This window comes from Notolabrus celidotus, chromosome 12 (assembly GCF_009762535.1).
Source record: "Notolabrus celidotus isolate fNotCel1 chromosome 12, fNotCel1.pri, whole genome shotgun sequence".
In the NCBI taxonomy this organism is placed as follows: Eukaryota; Metazoa; Chordata; class Actinopteri; order Labriformes; family Labridae; genus Notolabrus; species Notolabrus celidotus.
Window position 1 is genome coordinate 15,207,383 of NC_048283.1, and position 20,545 is coordinate 15,227,927.

The 20,545-nt window shown below is 39.6% G+C and overlaps 1 protein-coding gene across 4 annotated transcripts; it reads right to left on the minus strand.

The window, feature by feature from the left end:
- Positions 1-4,442: 4,442 nt before the first annotated feature.
- On the minus strand, positions 4,443-18,559 carry LOC117823183 (aryl hydrocarbon receptor nuclear translocator-like). Of its 4 annotated transcripts, none has more exons than XM_034698273.1 (20): positions 18,199-18,559; positions 17,502-17,595; positions 17,280-17,330; positions 17,123-17,173; positions 15,009-15,222; positions 13,380-13,593; positions 13,100-13,202; positions 12,934-12,999; positions 12,692-12,777; positions 12,471-12,547; positions 11,626-11,760; positions 11,433-11,507; positions 10,589-10,740; positions 10,220-10,342; positions 9,616-9,703; positions 8,865-9,052; positions 6,965-7,154; positions 6,620-6,794; positions 6,403-6,539; positions 4,443-6,304 (listed from the first exon to the last, which is right to left on the minus strand). In XM_034698273.1, exons 1-20 carry the CDS (start codon positions 18,233-18,235, stop codon positions 6,221-6,223), a joined length of 2,340 nt encoding a protein of 779 aa, XP_034554164.1. In that variant the 5' UTR covers positions 18,236-18,559; the 3' UTR covers positions 4,443-6,220. The 4 variants fall into 4 exon arrangements, with proteins under 4 accessions (XP_034554164.1, XP_034554163.1, XP_034554166.1 ...); XM_034698272.1 differs by having other exon boundaries at positions 6,620-6,797; positions 18,199-18,558; XM_034698275.1 differs by lacking the exon at positions 10,220-10,342 and having other exon boundaries at positions 18,199-18,558.
- Positions 18,560-20,545: the final 1,986 nt, after the last annotated feature.

Consider the following 20,545-nt stretch of genomic DNA (forward strand, 5'->3'; position numbering starts at 1 on the left):
CAGTTAGGGGCGTGACGTCAGCTCGACTCCAACTGGTGCTGTAATCTTATGGTTGATTGTAAGGCTGTTATAATGTATTTTAAACATGTTAAAAGAGACATGGAATTTATTGTGAATTTAATGATAATATATGGTAAATTTCATATTCACAAATGTAAATTGAAAAATGCACCCCCTATTTCCCTGTTTATTTACAAGAACTAAAACTATACTTTGAATCCTTTGAATTCTTTGAATTGATTGATAACTAAAAAAAGTAACCAAACAATTGACCTTTTTAATGAGTTTCTTGGAGAGGATTTCCCTCAGCGTCTGAAATATTGCATGTATTATAATTTATATATTAAAGGCACTATGAGGAGTTTTTAAACCAGCTGAGAAACAGACTGAAACCGACACTGATGCCTCTTTATGACCTTCAAAAGCAAACAAGACCATGAACAACAACACTGATACCTTCTCTGTTGTCATTTTTAATGCCTTAAACCACTCAGAGGGGGTAGGTGTCAGACCACATGATTGACATTTGGCATTAGAAACACCCTTTTTTGGCTGTTTTCATGGCAAATAATCACATTGAGTGATACATATGAATGTTAAAAGACAGCAGGGTGAGGTTTTTGTTGAAAACACTGCTTTTGCATGTACAGAACAAGAGATAAGAGGTATCGCTTTGGCCACAAGGGTGCGCCAAAATTAATATAAATCAAAAGTTCCTCACAGTAGCTTTAACAAGAGTTATATGTCCCGCTTTTTGTTTTTGGATTTTCTTTCTTTCTTTTTCCTTGTCTCTTTCATTTATTGGAGTATTTCCTTTGTCTGAAGCACATGTCTGTAGTGTTTGTCATTGTGTTGTTTACCATGTTCAATAAAAAAAAAAAATCTGACTAGTTCTGGGCAATAACACACTTTTATGATTCGATACGATACCGAATACTTTTTTGGCAATTTATTCGATATTTGATACCAATGCCGATACTTTCAGTGATTTGAAAAAATAATAAAATGCAACGCATGAAAGACAACTCCCATGACAAATACTGTTCATTTAACAACTTGAATATGCAAATCCTTTGGTGGCCTTTTTTGAATCAATGAAATACATTCAGAAAAACACAAAAATTATAAACACCCTTTACTTAAATTCTGTGAGTGGAAAGCTTAAAACAGCCTCTTCGGCACAACACTTTGGAGTAAGTTACCCGAAAAGAATCAGAAGTGACACATGCGCTTTTATTTCGCATTTATTAATTAGTATCGATATTTTATTAAAGTAATCGATACTCAAATGAGTAGTGTGTGAGAATCGATATATCGATACCACAGAATCGATACGCCCACCACTAACTCCGACAATCATTATTCCCAACCAGAGCCGGCCCTAACCGACTTGGTGCCCTAGGCAAGATTTTAACTGGTGCCCCTTGTATTGTAACCAACTCCACCAATCAAATCACATATACACTGAAAGACAACTGACATCCAGCTTTATGTTTTACAGATTTAAGTTATTTTATAATAAAAATTACCTCCAAAAGAACATTAATAAAATGGTAATAACACTGATATTTAGCAGGAAAATAATTATACTATTTCAAAATGCATAATGTCATAGGAGTAGAATTTATTCAGTCATTATGTAACGCAATCACAGTGCAGACACTTTCAACAAAGCATCAGTAATGTATTAAATGATGACTGAAAAGGCAGAAGCAAAATGTTTATTAAAGCCTAGCCTACATTTTATATCTAATTAATCTAACAGTTTCCAAAGTGTAGAGAAAAAACAACAAAACAAAAACAAATATCTTACTCCTCCTTTGAGCATAAGTTTCCTTTTTCCTTTTTTCCCCCTTGAATTCAACTTGCATGAAAGTTTGCACAAAAGCATCAGAACATTGTGTGACAGAACTTGAGAAAGAAAGCAGAATATCTGTTTTGGATCATAGTTTACTCCTTGAGAAGTCAGAAACATCTGTATCCCATTAGTGAGGAGAGGAGGGCATTTGTCTCTGTCTTTATGAAGGAGCTTTTTAAAGTCTTTGTTCTGGTATAATGATCAGTTCACATTCAATCTGAGGTTACATCAGACTTTAGGTTTTCCGTCATTTAAAGAATTTGGTCTGCTGTCCTGTACATTTTGATTCATCTTTTTTTCCTATCAAGTAAGCCAAACAAACTTTCTTTTAAGAACTTTGTTCAGGGGTGCTGGTGGCCTAGCGGTCCAAGCGCCCCACATACAGAGAGGCTATAGTCCTCGCCACAGAGGTCGCCGGTTTGACTCCCGGCCGCGACCATGTCCTGCATGTCTTCCCCCACTCTCTACTCCCCACGTTTCCTGTCTCTCTTCAGCTGTCCCATCATAAAAGCACAAAAGCCCCCAAAAATATAACTATAAGAACTTTGTTCAGACTTTCAATATATCATATATTTATGTTTTCACATAAGAGAGTCAAACCTTGCTTGAAAAAAAAAGTTGTACTTTGAATTTCTAAATTCTATCTTAACATGTTGTGATGACACTTGCCACAATCAACATTCTCAAAAAGGTCTCTGATACAAGGAGTGGTTCACCACTTAGCATTGAGAGTAACTGACGTGAATAGTGTTTGCCTTGTCTAGATCACACAAAGCTAAATTATTTCAATCCAAAATATTTAGATTCAGCATCATTAAACCAGTTCCATTCTACTTCCTTCAGGATGTTTTAACTGTATTCTTGCTCACCCATAACAATGAAGAGCTTGGGTTAATTATAAACACAGAACATTTAATACAGAAGAACAGCCCATGTTTTGTGCGGCATACTTACATTTTAGGTTGCTGCAGGTAGATCTCTTTCTTTGTGTATAAAATCTTTGGTGGAAACTGTATAATGTTAGACAAGTCCAACAACTGACTCATAACAAAAGCCTTAGAGTCTTTGGATCGTGGTAACTTGTTTTGGTCATCCCTTTAGTGGAATTGGCATGGCTGCTTTTGCTGGTTGACTTGCATTAATTAATTTATATTCAGGTTTATGGGTCCTCGGTTTGCTCCTCCTGGTATGTAGAAACAGAGATCGAACTGTAAGGGTCCAGCACCATCTGGGCACAGCGGACGATTGTCACCAAAAGGAAGAAGCAGAGCATGAAGAAGAAGAAGAGTGCAAAACCAAGGTCCACATCCACTTCAAACCTGGGTGCAGGGAGGGTTGTAGTATCCATGTTGACCAAAAGAAAAAAAACAAACGTACTCAGGCGTTTACTTCAGTCCACCATCAAAGAAGTTCAACAAATGCTCGGATTATTGCAGAATCACATAAATATAAATGAATGTTCAATAACACTTCCAACAATGCTCTTGTTGCTGATTCTTCTACAAACATTGACACCTCCTGTCCTCCTCCCGAAGAGAGGTTGGATTGGTGGACAAACAGAGCCACATTTGGCACCTGTGTCCTCCATGAAAAGTTAACGAGGAGTTTGGTGACGATCAGGCTGTTTCTGAGATTAGAACATGCAGGCATCTTTCTGGTCACTTCTCCTGGAGACCTTTACAAGTGTTGACACCTTAACAGGAGTCACTGGATACCTGCCAAATGGTAAACAGACACAGCATCACAGGAGAAAAAAAAATCTAACCTTACACAGGCTCTTTCAGTTTTGTAAAACAAATATAATGTGCAGATGTAAAGATGCTCTGATATGGAAGCAATCCCTTTACTTTACATTCACTTCTGCATATGCAAAACGGCCCTGTTTTCTAAGGTTACAAGAAAAGCAGTCAAGATGTTGAAAGGAGAAAGAAGAGATTGAGGAGGAGAAAGAGGATATGACGCCTTAGTGGCAATCCACTTGAGAGGGTTTGGAAACTGATCCTGACCAAAAAAATGCAGATTGCGTGTACTCTGATGCCACTTCAGAGATACCCACAAGTTAAAGTGACTCCATGCGAATAACAGTGGATCTAAGTTAAACTGCAGAGAAAAGATCTGCAGGCATTTAAGTGATGCAACAGAAATTGCGTAAATACTTGCATAAAATATACCTCTAAAAATCATATTTAATGTGGAGCAGTTGGAGTACTGAATCTTTCTTAGACTGTAAGCAGCATTAAACCTCGGTTTTCACCCCCAGGCTGGAAAAGTAGGTGATAGAAACTTAACCCAGGACAAACCCACAGATCTCCCTGTCTTCACAGAAACACAGAATGGGGAAGGAAAACAGATACAGGCCAACCAAAGCAACGCTGGTTTTTGTTACTTCACAACTTAAGAACAAACTGTTTCAGGGAGGTAATTAAAGACAACCATGACTGATGCATGAGCATCATCAGTAAATTGCTTGTTGAGATAAAACAGATCATTTTATGAAGTCTTAAAACACAGGTGACTTCATGATTAAGGATTAGATGATAATCTCAAAGTGTGTGTGTGTGCTTCAAAACACAGTACACTGTCATTTTCAACAATATAACAATTTAATACAAAAACCAAACATTTCTTTCTCTCATTCAACATTTCATAGACATATACAGTATATTTATATATTTGTGTTTCTAATTGATAAAAGTTCACATCATTGAAAAAACCTGGATACAGAGCAACCAAACAACAATAACAAAGACAACACAGTCACCAGCATACAAGCCTCTTTAGGAAGAAAACTGGACGATTATCAGCATGGGTTTACATACACGTACATCATTAGTCATTGTGTTTGCAGATTTTCAACAGCAATAAAAAAAGGGCCAATTTCACTACCTGTTAAAACGTTTTAAAAGTATCAAGTCTTAACCCAAAAAATTCCTCTATGATACAACTTACCAAAATATGATTGTAAAACACAGGTGGTCGAAGATGATCAGTCCATTTTGTGAACAGATCATACTGATTTTTAAATTCCATTTTGATCCTTCACACCCTGATTAAACCGTTAATAAAATATCAATCAGAAAAGGGCAGTGGAGAGGTCATCAAAAGTTTAAAATATAATAAAATACTGGGAAACAATTTAAGTTAATCAAGCATTACTATCACATCTCTCCATTTAAAAAACAATAATCAAAGACAACATTAATAAAAACATTAAAGAATGGCTTTAAAAGTACACATTTCCTGCTTGTTAATTATTGCTGTGTGACTTCTTTTGAATTTCATTTACAAAATAAGTACAAAAAGCTCATACTTGGTTCAGGTTAATAAAAGGGCGACACAAACAAGACTATCAAATCAAAAACCCTACCACTGTGTTGAAGTTAATAATGGCTCTGTATGTATCATTTTTACATACACACATACGCACTCTATATATATTTATATAGGCAAAGAAAAATAGATTGTTTACATTTCTCACCGGGCACCTTGACAAACAGTATGTAGCCTTTCTAATACTCATTATCTGTTTGTTAAAGTACATCATCCAATAATGAAAAAAAAACTGAAAAAATCCTCAAGAGGAAACACAAAATCATCAAATGTAAAGGTGAAGCCACCAATGTACATAGAAAACTGTCCTCTGTATGAATCTACGTATTGTAGAAGCGCTCCATGAAAGCAGTGCCGACATGCAGAGACATGCTGTGGATTTCAAACTGTGAACTGTGAGTGAGGTTAGCACAGAGAGTGGTGGTTTGCGTGCAACAACTGAGAATTTAAAAATCACCAAAGCTGAATATCCCTGCAATTTCCTGAGAGTTTAAATCAACGATTGGAGTGATTAGTCTACATGCTAAAGGCCAACAACATCAAAAAAACACTCTTCATCTATGCCTGAGAAAAAAAACTAGGGAGACTAAAACTAAAAGGCCTTTGTGAGTCTTGTGTGTTTAACCTGGTGTTTGTTTACCAGAGTTTAAGAGAGTGTTTCGTGCAGTCTATTCAAGTGTGGTTGTGTGATTGTGCGGTTTTATATATTTATATATATATATATATATATTTCACATATCTACAACATAGGCTGTTGAGCTTTGGGCAGTGCTAGCTAAAGAATTCTCTTACAATGGCTGGAAAATTATTTAAATAATCTTTTTTGTCAGTAGCAAATCCTTGATTTTCCTCCCCTTTATATCTGCAGGTAGATATCTCCCTCTATCTTGTGGCAGTGCAATTAAAGCCATGCAAAGCAAGGGAAGAGTGCCACTCTCAGGAGCAGGACGCAAAGAGGAGCAGAAGAGCTGTATACAAAGAGAGACTGAGGGCAAAAAAGTCAAAAAGACCAGTGGAGATGTATCGACCAGGTCACTCATTAAACGAAGGGTAGATTTGAATCTCAAAGTCTTCGCTGTTGAAGTTGGCAGGCTGGTCCAGCATAGACAGCACGTCCTGTATCCGATCAAAGAGACAAAGAGGTTTATTTTAAGTGATAGAGAGAGGGAGGAAAGAAGTGTTACAGGGAGTGAGATAAGGCTTGAATCACTCACAGGAAACATGTCTTGCTGGTTGCCCTGAGCGTGAGGATGCTGCTCTGCATTACTCTGCGAGTGCTGCTGGCCCTGCCACTGAGGCCACACTGCCTCTGCTGCCCGAGAGGGGAACTGAGCCCCGGACTGAGAGCCATCTGGTAAGAAGGACAGAGAGGTGAGAGGATGCAAAGGTAATAAAAAGAGACATGATCACACATATGTGCACTAAACCTACCATAACCATTGCTGTTGAGGTTGGCACGGTTATTCATTGGCTGGTAGTTTGCACCGCTGGTGGGGGTGGGCGCGGCACCTGTAGGCATCTGGCCAAAAGAGTTGGATGAACCACCTCCAAATCCTCCCATGGGAGCAAACTGTGGGGACATGGTCTTTGCTGCCTGGGGAGCCACCTGCTGGTTAGAGTAGGAGGAATAACTGCATTTAAATACTTGTGGATCGGGTTGAACATGAAATAACAAATAAGATGTATAACTGGGACAGACATTGGAAAAGGATACACTATAAAACATCAAATTAAAACAACTAAAATCAATCAGGGAATTTTGTTGTGCTGCCTTACCTGGTTATTAAACTGTTGTCTAATTCCAGCCGCAGCTCCAGGCCATCCTCCGGCTGGTCCTCCGTGGAGGGGGCTGCCAGTGCTGGAGGGAGTAACAGAATGTGGGGCTCCGTTTTGACGAGACATATGAGCCAGCATCTCTCTTGCTGAATGAGCCGGCTGAGTCATCTGAGGAGCCATGTTGACTTGCCTGTACGCAAGAAGAGTGAGATGAAAAAATCATCTGAATACAGAGTTAGCCAAAGTTTAAGTGCCTGTTTGTAACCGAGTTCAGTACAATCAGAAGGGACCATAATCGTGCCTGGCAGGATCTGTAACTGCTTAAAACTCATGTGGAAGCCTTTGTTCTGCTTTACCATTCACGTGGATTACAGTATGCCACAGATTTAAGTTACCCTGCTGGCTCTTTTCTGGAATGTTTTTTTTAAAACTTCATACATAGAGACAAGCTAGTAGGTTAAATAAATGTGTCATGTCGTTCATTGTGAAAACATCGAGGAGTCCAAGACTTCACATTATCTGTGACAAAAAAATATAGAAAACCACCCCGTGACTTTTATCTTAATACTGCTAGCTTTGACTGACCTGCTGTTACACAGACATGACTAAATGCCAGAGCTGGTAATGTCCTTTAGTGTGCTGTGGGAGCAGACAAGTAGGGTATCAGGCAGTCAGTCAGGTAGGGTACTAGCCAATCAGTCAGTCAGGTAAGGTGTCAGTCAGGCAGTCAGTCAGTCAAGTAGGGTATAGGTCAATCCATCAGGTAGGGGGTCACACAGTCAGTTGGGTAGGGTATTAGTCAGTCAGTCAGTCAGTCAGTCAGTCAGTCAGTCAGTCAGGTAGGGTATTAGTCAGTCAGTCAGGTACGGTATTAGTCAATCAGTCATCCAGGTAGGGTATTAGTCAGTCAGTCAGTCAGGTAGGGTATTAGTCAGTCAGTCAATCAGTCATTCAGGTAGGGTATTAGTCAGTCAGTCAGTCAGGTACGGTATTAGTCAATCAGTCATTCAGGTAGGGTATTAGTCAGTCAGTCAGGTAGGGTATTAGACAATCAGTCAGTCAGGTAAGGTGTCAGTCAGTCAGTCAGTCAGTCAGTCAAGTAGAGTATAAGTCAATCCATCAGGTAGGGTGTCAGACAGTCAGGCAGGGTACCAGGCAAGCGGGTAGGGTATCAGCCAGTCAGTCGGGTAGGGTATTGGTCAATCAGTCAGTCAGGTAGGGTATTAGTCAATCAGTCAGTTATTCAGGTAGGGTACAAGTCAGTCAGTCAGTCAGTCAGTCAGGTAGGGTATTAGTAAATCCATCAGGTAGGGTTCCAGAAAGTCAGGCAGGGTATCAGGCATGCGGGTAGGGTATGACTGATACTCAGTATCAGTCCTTCCCAAAGAGCGAGGAAACAATGTTTTAACAGTTTTATCTACACACAGTTTTCTTAACCAGGAGAGTTTTCAGGATCTTAGTTTATTTGTGCTAATCTCATTTTTACAACCTCAGAGCAATCAACTGATTTCAAGAGGCTTCATTTTGACAATACAGGCCACTACATATTGTTGCGTAAGCCCTTAGACACTGTGGTACTTCTTAATGTAGGTGTTTATAAAGTAGATTGAAGAATTGGATAACAATCCCATTATCTTCACATCTTAACTTAAGTACATTGCTGTTGGCTGAATCAATGTTATCCCTCGTTAACAATATAACCTAATTAAGTCACATCTCAAGATAACAGGATAAGAGCTGCAGGTCCTGTGTTACTGTGTCTGGGAATTCACACTGACTGACTGACTGAGCGTGCTCCAAGATTGATTAGATGACATGTTGCCTCTAGGTGTCAGACTGAGAATCTGGTTAACATGTTAACTCGTGCACTGACATGTAAACACAGATAATGACTTCTTACCTGTACGGCTCATTGGTACGAGCAGCAGGGAAGCTGTTGGCTTGAGGGTAGATCTGTGTGGAGGGGTTGGGGGTGGAAGACAGAACCTTGGTCTGATCTGGCCCTTGGTAGAGGGAGGGGTAGAGCTCTGGCTTGTCAAGGCTCTTACTGTGGTCCGGTCCTGCTGCTGTTACAGGCTGCACTGGCATCTGAGGATCACCAAAGTATAACTCAGGGATCACAATCTGGATCTCAACGATGCAAGAAATAAAACAATTTCACTGATTGAAATGCTTGTTATTGTATTATTTTAATTATAAGTGCTCCCCAAATGAAGGAGTGGGGTTAGTTGCAATAAAATTAAAAAAAATAATTACTTAGATTTATCTGTGATTGAACTCCTGTTCTAGAAAATGCATCTTGTTTCTGATTTGTGTTAATTTAATGTTAACATGTTTGTTTGGATTATCAATTGGTCTTTAAGTCTCTTCCAGATTAGATAAGTTTAAATATAATGATCAAATCTGCAAGCTTTAGGCATGAACCTACAAATAAATCCCATTGACATTTTTTCTGTTCTGTTTTCTGTTCCACTTAATTGAAGAATGCACAACATGCATGTGATCTCCCGTTGTCTGGTTCTGCTTTCCTGCTGAGCAAAGAATCAATATCCTGCCGATATCAGCCACGACAGTAAAAAAAACAAGTCATAATGTAAGCTTTAATTATACAGAGCATTCATATGTCCCAATGTGTGTGTGTGTGTCCTAACCTGTGACATTGTGATTGGACCAGCCTCATACAGACCGTCTCTGGCTCCGCCTCCCTCAAGCTCAGCCTGTTGCTGCTGCTGCAACTGCCTGAAAAGGGAAACGAGAGAGAGAGAGAAAGAGAGAAAGAGAGAAAGAGAGTTGGTCAAAAATAGCCTCATTTCCATCTCCATGCCCTCAACCGCTGAATGAGAAATCCCAAACACCTGCTGACAAAGTAGCACTCGACCCGCCACCGGTAGCCATGGCAACATAAGGGAGAAACCAGGAGAGAAGAGGAGGACAGCGGCACGCTTCAGCAAAGGAAGATCTGCTATATAAATACATACCACCAACATGCTGCTGCACCACCTGTGTTCAAAGTCGATCTCTATAAACCTTTTTTCTTCAAGCTTCAGTGACTCATAAACATGCTTCTTATTACACAACAACACTACTCTCCAACACGACAGAGGAACAGAGAAAAATAGCGAAGGAGGGAAGAATCACCAAAACTGGGAAATGAAAAAAAATAATACTGCTAGAGCCAGCAGTAGTCTCCCATGAAGAAGCAGCCCCTGTTCTCCCATGCAGGGGGGCAGATAGTCAGGCCAGGCCTGGTCTCACCTGGTGGCCACCTGCCCAGGACTGAGCACAACAGGAGGGCAGTTTGGACTGCCCTGACCAAGGGAGGGGGGCAGCGAACCCCCTGGGGAGGAGATTGGAGTGAGGGGGTCCTGAGTTGAGTTTCTACTGCCCCACAATCAGAGACGGGTACAGGGGAGAGGTGTAGGGAGAGAGCGATCAATATGTGGTTTACTGAAGGGGTTGTGGTGAGGGGGTAAGAGGAAGTAGGATGACAGTGAAAGGTAAGAATTCAAATTAAGGGCTCTTTCACAACATTTTAACACGTCAATGGTTTCATTATGCGCTGTATTTGATTGTGTAATCATGTTACATAATAGTCAGTATTGATCAAATCGGAGTGTTACTCACTTGACATTGACGTTGGTGCAGATGATATACTCAATCTCCTCTGAAAATGGGTTCTGGAAGGTGAAGGAGCTGGTCCTCATCCAGATCCACTCTCTGGATTTGGAGCGAAACCGAAACATCACTGACAAGACCTGGCCCTTCAGTTTCACCACCTGTGGACACACGTTTAGTATGACAAATATCATAACCTGGTGTCTTCATGATATACAATTCCTTATCAATTCTCCTAACGATTCCTGAGTATTTTTTTGAGGGGAAAAAAAGTAGTTCTACACAGTCTTTCGCACCAAAAGGAACCATTTATTTTTTTTACAAAATTATGTCTGCACAAGACTGAACATGAACATATTCAACTTGAACATACTGAACAATAGGTTGACCTCATTCTCGGCCCCGTGAGTCCGGACGTGGACCCTCGAGCCTGGATGTAAAGACTTTGAATTTGGAGAGGTTTACACTTTTCCTCTCCATGTTTCCTCGTGGTTCAAGGAATTCTGCGTTGCAGTTTGTGACGTAATGCAACGTACCACGCCGTGACGTGACGTCATGTCGGGAAATGAATCGTTAAGAAGAATCGATAACATTTGAGGTGTACAATTCCGATGGAATTGATCAATTGGAACCGGTTCTAAGTCGGATCCGGTTTTTGATTCCCACCCCTAACAGTGGCGCTAACAATATAAACAAGGGTAACTGAAAAGAAATGAACCGGCCTAAGAAGAACTTAACACCAGAGGAAGACGGCGGAATAATGACCACAAAAAAGCAAAATAAAAGCTGGAGATTAACCAAGATATGAAAAAGTAAAAAAAAATCATGACACAATATTTCACAGCAGTCCTACCTGTTGGAAGCTGTCTCTCAGTAAGCCTTGGTCCTCTGGGTGGGAGAGCTCCAGAATACTCTTCCCTAGTAATTCCTGTGAAACACAAAATAGAACACATCCACCATTAACCCAGACATATTACAACCAACATCAAAGGATGTTTGGGGAAACTGTCTGACAACAGTCCCTGTCAGTGAGCTGTAGGTCTTACCTGTGGCTGGTAGCCGACAGCGGCCATGCAGCGGTGGTCTACGAAGGTGAACATGCCCTGGCAGTTATGACGTGAGATGAACTCTGCTGGAACACTGATACTGTTGATGTCTGTGTCACCTGGGCAACAAGTCACCTATAGTAGGAGAAGAAAATGGGTTGTCGCATATAAGCATACAAGGAGCAAGCGAAAATCAAAACATTTCATGGATCAAAACAAGTTTCAATCCACCTATCAATCTTTATTTATATAGCTTCAATTCATAACAAATGCTATCTCAGGACACTTTATAAGAAGAGCCAGTCCAGACCACACTCTGTGTTATGCTAGCTTGATGCCTTAAAAGTTACATGTTGCATGAATCACATTTTATCCATATTTGTATGTGTGATTGAATCTAGTTGAGTATATGAAAACACCAGAATAAAGAAAACCTGAGTGCTACCTGTGGAGTCTGAGTAGTATCAGTGTTCTACAATCAGCTGCTTACAAGCAAATAAATGATTTCCAAACACTCGGACAGTGCAAATATTTGATACAATCCACTTCAGATAAGACTGCAGATTGTGACCATAAAACACTGCCTCATGGTAGACTTGAAGTTTTTAAAGATTTCATGTCTCTTACAACATTAGTAAAGGCAAGACTGTCGATTAAAAGGTCACACGTTGTTGCAGTTTGTTAGAGGTGCAAGCAAGCTCTTTGGTAAGATTTCTTTGTTTTTTTTAAATCACATTTTTAAAATTTTAAATTCAGAAAGTGTTTATTTAAAAACATAATTCTGCTAACTAGCTTTACCACAAAAAAAAGTTGCCATTTCTGCTCCGAAGAAGTATCCATCATACCTGTAATCTTCCAATAGCAACTAGACAGTAGCGGCTCCCCTGAGTGTTGTCTGCTTCATCGTCTGTTAGTGACACTCCTTAAACACAAACATGCAAAAAGAAAAAAGTATAAACATATCATAATTCATAAAAAAGTTATAAACTCAGCAGTGGACTCATTTACAGGTCCGAGCTAGATTATGAAGCGAACATGCTAAGCTTTTCAACACTTGGAATTTTACCTGCAGGGGGCCAGGACTTGATGTATCCTGTACAGTGGACCACTACGTACTGGGGGTCCCCTTCCTTGGCTGTACCCAAACCATTCCTAAGGTGAACAAAGAGATTGTTACATATACTTCAAAATAATAATTCCAACTACATGATGTTTTGATTCCTTTGTTTTAGGTGTGATTGTCCTCTGCATGCTAAATCAAACACTGTAATGAAAAAAAAAAAAAAAAGGTATTTTGGTTTTGGTTACCTGTGTCTGTTCCTAAGGAAGTTCAGTCTGTTCATAGATAATGGTTCCACCGGACAAGAGCCACATCTGCAAATACACAACGTTCAGCACTTTGACATTTATGCATCAAGCCACACATATTAAGACAAACACTGAACTGGATAGTTGACAACAGTACAAGTCACACCTCATTCTGCAGATGAACGATCGACGGGCTCCCATACTCATTCTGGCTGATGACTGCTGGCCTTCCTTCTTTACTGTTCCCGTCTTTAGGTCCAACATCCTCCCTTCAGAGACAGAGACCGAATCACCCACATTTTTGGTTGTACTGAGGTGATCTTTACAACTAGTACCTAGCATTTTAGATATTGTATTAGTATGTTTACATCTAGTATTTTTATTGTGACAACAACAAATTCTTTGTGATGAAAGAAAATCAATTACCCTCTGTGCATGTTTTGTACCTGTGTTGTTATTCTCCGCAGTAGAGAGCTGCTCCCTGAGCTTTTCTGTGTCATCTGGATGAAGCTGATCATAAAGGGATGAACCGAGCCATTCAGACTGTGACTGGTTGAGGACCGGTGTGATGGAGTCAGAGACGTAAACAATGCGGCCGGTCTCACACGACACCACGAATAAGAAGCCATCAGCTGCTTCTAGTATGAGGTGCTTCAATTCCTATAGACAGACAGCATCAAGAGCAAGGTAAGCAGGAGGTAGAACAACTCGTTTCATTTTAATTTGTCATAGATCCTCGTAGTTTTAAACTTGAATATACAAATTCCCATGCATCTTGCTCCTCATCTTTGCTACCTATGTTGTTGCCTAGAGTGGGGTGTATACTGACAATACTACACAATTATAATAGTGCCAGTTGCCGGTTAGCAGGAAGCTTCACCAATTGTGTATGAAGCACAAGGGGCTCATTTTGAGTGAACCGCCATTCACTAATTTCAATTTTGAAATAATTGAAAAGTTAATCAAGTGTCCAGAAAAACACTGGGTCTGTTTTAGGGATAGACCAACTATCTGCCGGGCCGATTATCAGCGACGATATTCGGCATTTTGACGCAATTTGGAATCGGCCTTTTTTAAAAATCTGACGGCTGATAAGAGATCAATTTAAAACTGGGTTATTTTGGCTCAAAATTCACTAAATCACGTGGCAGAAATGACACTGTCTGCAGAAACCGTAGCCTAGCTTGCGTTCCATTTCTCCCTGCAGTTTCTCATTGCAGGGGACAATCCCCTACAATCACTGGGGATTTAAAACTCATACAACCTCACTTAAAAAAAACTGAAATACCCCCATAAAACAAAGATAAGTGAAAGATTAACATTTCACTTATATTGAAATTTTGGAAAACTTTATTTACTGTACAAAACTTTAGAGAGCCATCTATTTGTTCATGTTTTCATTTCACTTCATAAGACGTGCGGCTGAGCCTGGGAGCTCCCTGTACTTTGTGTTAGAATTTTAAAACAAATATGTCTATTGTCTAAGAAAAAAAAAAAAAACTTTAACATGTTTCAAGTCTGAAAAGCTGTTTAATAAACATATGCTTAAAGGCAGTTCAACAAAGTTAAGTGTTGGAGTTTGTATCATTCAAAATTTTGACGCAATTATTTCCCCTTTTACTGCAAATGAATATTGGCTCCAAATATCGGTTATCGGCCTCCTTGACTACTAATAATCGGTATCGGCCCTGAAAAAAACATATCGGTCTATCTCTAGTCTGTTTCAATAAAAAGAAAAAAAAAAGAAAAAAGGTAAGACCAGCAACCACCAATAGTCTCTGGGTCAAAATAGCTGCACTTCATGTGAGACTGCAATGTGAGAAAACTTACTTGCAGACTTAAAGGTGCTACTTTCACTCTCATTTCGCTCAAATTGTATTTAACTCAGAGAGGTTTAGTTTGAACTATGAAGTGTTTTTAAGACTTCAGTATTGAATGACATTACTGACTCCTGCAGAAGTAGTACTGCTCTGTCCTACTCTTCACCGATGTACACACTGATGGAGCAAGTTGGAAATACATTTTAATTGCATTCCCCATTATTTTTTACATTTCTCTCTCTGAGTTCCTCATACCTGGTCAGTGAGAAAGGAAGGTTTGTATGACCCATCTGCATTGGTATTTCCACTTCCTCTCAGGGACTTCATATGAGACACGGCCATTCGTAGGATGGTAAGTTTGTCAGGTTTTCGTGCTAGTGCACTGCACGTCGGCACCATGTCTGACAGTTCTGTGATGTAGGCGGTCATCTTGTTCCGCCTCCGCCTCTCAATCTCACTGTGGTTCTCCCTGGTTTGAGGAAGAGAGGGAGGGAGGCAGAGGTGGAGAGGATAGGAGGGATCGATATGGGGGGAACAGACGGGCAGGTGGACAACATGGAGTAGAGTTTAGAGTTAATGCTGCAATGCAAGTATGCCAATTGGGAAGAAAAAGAGAGAATGAAAGAAGGTGGGAGAAATAATAGAAGTGAAAAACATAGTGTCGTCAATGATCTTAAAAAATGATCGTGGGAAAGCAAGAGAGTCTGGTCTATTAAGGCCAGTTGGTGTGATGAAAGAGAGAAGGTGCAGAAAGAGAAGGACCCTTCAGGTGTCCTGAGAGAGAGAGAGGAGACAAAAGGGAAAGAGGGAAAGTTGCTCAAAAGGAAGGTATTACCAAAGTAAAAGAAGTTTCTGGGTCACACATAGCAGAGGGGTTAGTGACACAGAACGCAGGGCTGAGAGAGACAACCAGCTTTCTTGGGCAAAGAGGCATAACATTCTGACAAGCACCAAAAAAGATACAGAGAGCAGCAAAATATTCCTCTAATGTTGTAATGTCAAGATGACAATGTGCTGAGGTCCCAGTAGGACAGGATAGTATTTGATAAGTTCATTCAATATTTAAATGAACACAAGCAGGAGAGGGAGCCTTCCATAAAGGTAGAGGCCATACCTTGCTAGTTTTTCCTTATCTGCAAAACTCTGATCTTCTTCCAAAAACCTGGAAATGAAACCAACCCACTAAAATACAGGTCCAAAAATCAGAAACAAACAGTGTTCATTTTGTGAACGAAATGATGACAATAAATGTTCATCAACGACTCATTTTTTCATGACGAAAACGAGAATATGACAAGCTAAAGTGCATCACTGATAATAAAAACTAAGACGAACATATGTTTTGATTTTGTTGACGAGACAAAAACATTAGTGGCGGATCGTCGGACATTAAGAATCCATGTTTTCCCCGCTGTGCGTCTCATCTTTAGAAAGAAAAGTGATGACTTCCTGTGACAGGCTGAGTTATTATCTGAGGGGCGCAGTGTTAGCTTGGTCTCTACCTGCAGCAGGTGTGCTTTATGAACCAGCTCTCCCCGCCTCCATGCATCCGTCTCATCTTCATTGATGATTTTTACCCCCGGTGTGCGTTAGTGACACAGACACAACCGGGGGACGTCTGTTTAATATTTGATGTTTGTCGTTATTGCTGCTATTACCGTAAAAAGCTCCCGTCTACAGCTTGATTTAATCCAGTTTGGTGATACATATGACACATTTAGTAAGTTTTGATCAACTCCTTATTGAAAGATGCAGATGCATTTCAGAGTGACGTAAACTGACTGTCTGTCCAGTGCGCCTGTCACTGCAGGTGCATTCAAGGACCGTCGTAAATGTGCAATACAGTCCTTTCATGGCATTTTTCTGTGAATCAAGAGAATCAAAATACAGTCACAGTGGTCACATCAAGAATGTTTTCTTTTGACTTTTTAGCAGGGCCAGGCTGAATTATTTCACTTACGATATTACCAAAGCAAAACTGTTAAAGGAGTGAAATGTTGACGATTTCATTTTAACACTTGGTGCAGCCCTGATACCGATATCTGATTGACTACATGAATTATTTAAAGAGTGAAGATGTTTCGGCAAAAATCAAAGACTAAAATGTTTTGAGTTTCCGCCGACTTAAACTAGACTAAAACTATAAAGGGCTGAAAAGACTAAAATGTGACAAAAACTAACAGGTATTTTCATCTAAAGACTAAGACTAAACCTAAAATAGCCGCCAAAATTAACACTGGTACCAAACAAAAAGAAGTGTAAGTGTAAAAAGAATCCCATAGAGAGGAGAGAGAGCAGCAGTGGGGTATCAATAATGTTGTTCCCTTACATACCCTCTGAACACATGTCTACCTGATTCAATCTCCTACCTTGCAAAGCGCTCTTTATCATTGTTGGAGCCTCCTGTGTCATCATCACACCTGAAGAAAACAGAGAATACATATGTTGTTATCTCAGCAGCCTTAACAGTTTCAACATTTAATGTAACACCTCATCTTGCTTCAGGACAGAAACTATTTATGTTACCTGAAGAGCTTGCTCCCTTCATCGTCATCATCATCATCGTCAAAGGCCGGCCTGCAATAAGGAAGAGAGGGCCGTGTGAGAAGCTTCTCACACATATTCTCACAAGATTATTTTAACCACAGCTTTCAAAAAGTGAACCAGTCAGCAAATATACATAACATGATACTGATACTGACATTTCAGCTTCTTTTTTTTGTCTCTAAACTGTACTGTCAGACTTACGCAGCTCTTCTTTTGTTGTTCCCTTTTGGTACAACAGCCCCTCCACTCCCTTGGGTCCCACTTGCCCCCATACCCAGATTTGGGTCTGGTAACTCTATAAATAAACACAGGGAGACTCAGTCAGTGTGGCAGAGTTGACAGGTGATTTCCTATTGTGCCTCTTGCGCTGAAAACAGAAACTAAGTCACTTCATGAAGCCCAAACCAAGAGGGAAATTTAGCATGAACGCTCATAACTAGTACACAAGTGGAGTTTTACACAAAACTCAGATTTTCTTAAGTGAAGACAGCTAAAAAAGAAACTCTCAGAGCTAACGATCAAGCTACATTCCGATATGAAAACAAACATATGTGAACCAAACTTCTACAATATTAGATCTGTGCAGACCAAACTTACATGTAGTAGTCACCTTGGCTCATTTGACAGTGCAAAGTGTATCATAACAGTGCTATTTGAACGCTAATCTAGCCTCTATGAGCTGGCTAGCATGCCAACAACCTCTCACTTATGCAATAGCCAGCTAGCCTCACTTTGCTATGGCATTAGCTCGGCTACTAAGCTAACTTAGCTGATGTTGTCACGCTATCCCTTGGAAAGTGTCCGCTTCAGCTCTCCGTGAGAAAACGCCCCTAAATACATGAAAAGTCACAAAGTATAGAGCAGCTAAACTGTCCATGTGACTTTTAGAGGACTTTACCTGGGTTTGAAGAGGACATGTCCGTTTGGAATAACATAAACAAACAAGTTCTGCTGCGAAAAAAAAGGATCCAGAAACCCTCCACCACCACCCCTCCCCCTTGCTAGCTGACGAGAGGCTAACAAGTGCCGTGCTGGTTTCCTCACGCCGTTATTTTGAGGTGTAAACGCCCAAAGCCATGACTAATAAATACAGCTCCAGAGCGACCCGGCGACGAAAAACAAGACAATTAGAGAGTTATTTCCTCTTTCCTGCTCTCTCCCTGTTTAAACCCCCTTTCTGTTTAAGATGGCGTTTCAGGCCAGCGGAGCGCAAGCTGTCTACAGTGTTGTGTTTCCTCCTCTCTCTATTGGACATCACTAAAGCCAGATACAAATGACGTGACATGTTGGGAAATCCATGTTGTGCTCCGCCCCGCTGTCAACGGAGGGACCTGGAGGTACATAAATCTGAAACATCTCAATTTAGTCTTTACCCAGCTAACAGGGAGTTTTTATTATTTATTTATTTATTTATTTATTTATTTGCACAATTAAAAGAAAAATAATTTTTAAAAAAATAGCAAAGATAAATAATACAATGTGCAGGAAGAGGCAGAAAACTCAGAGAGCTTATTTGAAGCCTCCATCCAAATAGTGTTCTAATATTAAAAAATGAATTAAAAAAAAATACGAAATTGACACATATAAAGACAACAGTTGAAACTCAAAATAAAATAACATAAGAATATACAAAATTAACAAAGAAAGAAAGAAAGAAAGAAAGAAAAAAGACTTGTTTTTTTTAAGGGTGGTTTACAGTTTTCCGGCACTGTTTCTCTTAAACCAAATGAAAAATATACATCCTCAAACTACATGCACACAATGAAACACCTACTTTAGAGCATAGCTGCCTTATCCTAAAAAACAACATGACTGAATGTTAGTATATCCAGCTCACTATGAGAAGACATTATATCTCAAAATGCTCAAATTAAACTTTGTAACCTTATTTCAAGTACAAGATGGTCTTAAACCTAGAGAAGTGCCGCAATAATACAACTCAAATGAATTACAATAATTACAGTTATAACATCAACAGAATTCAAAAGTACAAAATCTGAATATGATGTGCATGGACACCTATACTCTATGAGTATTTGGTTGAGCATGATGAGTATATAAAGTAACAGTAGTTAAAAGTTTTTTCAAGCATCGTTTATAACATTTTAAAGATAAACAGTTTTTATCTGCATTGGAATAAATATTCCAGAATTTGCTGCCCCTGAAACGTATCGAGAATTGACTTCTACAAGTAAAACATTTAGGAGGATGAAGAAATAAAGTTTGACGAGTTGAATAAGAGTGGACCTGTGAATTTAATTTGAAGTAAGTACAAAAAGACACATATTTGAGAGATATTGATGTTATAGATATTAAGAAGCTGGAGTTTCTGAAACAAAGTGTTCTCATCACATTGTCACTATGCACATTCACTATAAGTTCTGATTATGTTTCAAGACAAGGTTTTGAGTGCGATAGTAGAATAATAATTCATATAATTAGAATAGAATAGAATGCCTTTATTGTCATTGCAGCAAGTACAACGAAATTGAAAGGGTGCAGTCCTCATTAGGTGCCATTTAAAAGAGACAAAAACAATCAAGGTATAAAAAGTAACAAATACAGGGAAAAAAACACTGTCATACACACACAACATACAAATCAAATCACGGAGTCTTATTATTGCACTTGTGTATTGCACTTGTGTATTGCACTTGACTGTATTGCACAAAGTCACTGTTCAAAAAGCCCATACTCAAGCAGTGTTGAGAGCAGTAATGGCTCTTGAATAAAAACTTTTAATGTCCTGAAACGTCTGCCAGAGGGTAACAGCTCAAAAAGTGCATGTCCAGGATGAGTTGGATCTCGTAGGATGTGTTTTGCATTCCTGAGGCAGTGCGAGCCGTTGAGTTCCTCCATGGAAGGAAGGGAGCAGCCGGTGATCTTCTGGGCCGTGGTGACGAATGATATTCAAAGATGTTCATCGATTTAAATAATGTTCCCTTTTTTTGCTAACTGTTAATGAAAGAAGAACATTTTGTCTTTGGCATACAGCTGATGTTTTGATAATATTATTTAGGTAACAGACACGGTATAGAGCAGGGGCGTCAAACTCATTTCAGTTCAGGGGCCACATTCAGCCCAAGTTGTTCAGAAGTGGGCCAGACCAGTAAAATCATAACATAATAACCTGTAAATAACGACAACTCTAAATTTTTCCCTTAGTTTTAGTGCAAAAAAGCACAAGTACATTCTGAAAATGTTCACATTTAATGAACTATCTTTCTACAAAAACAGCTGTTGTA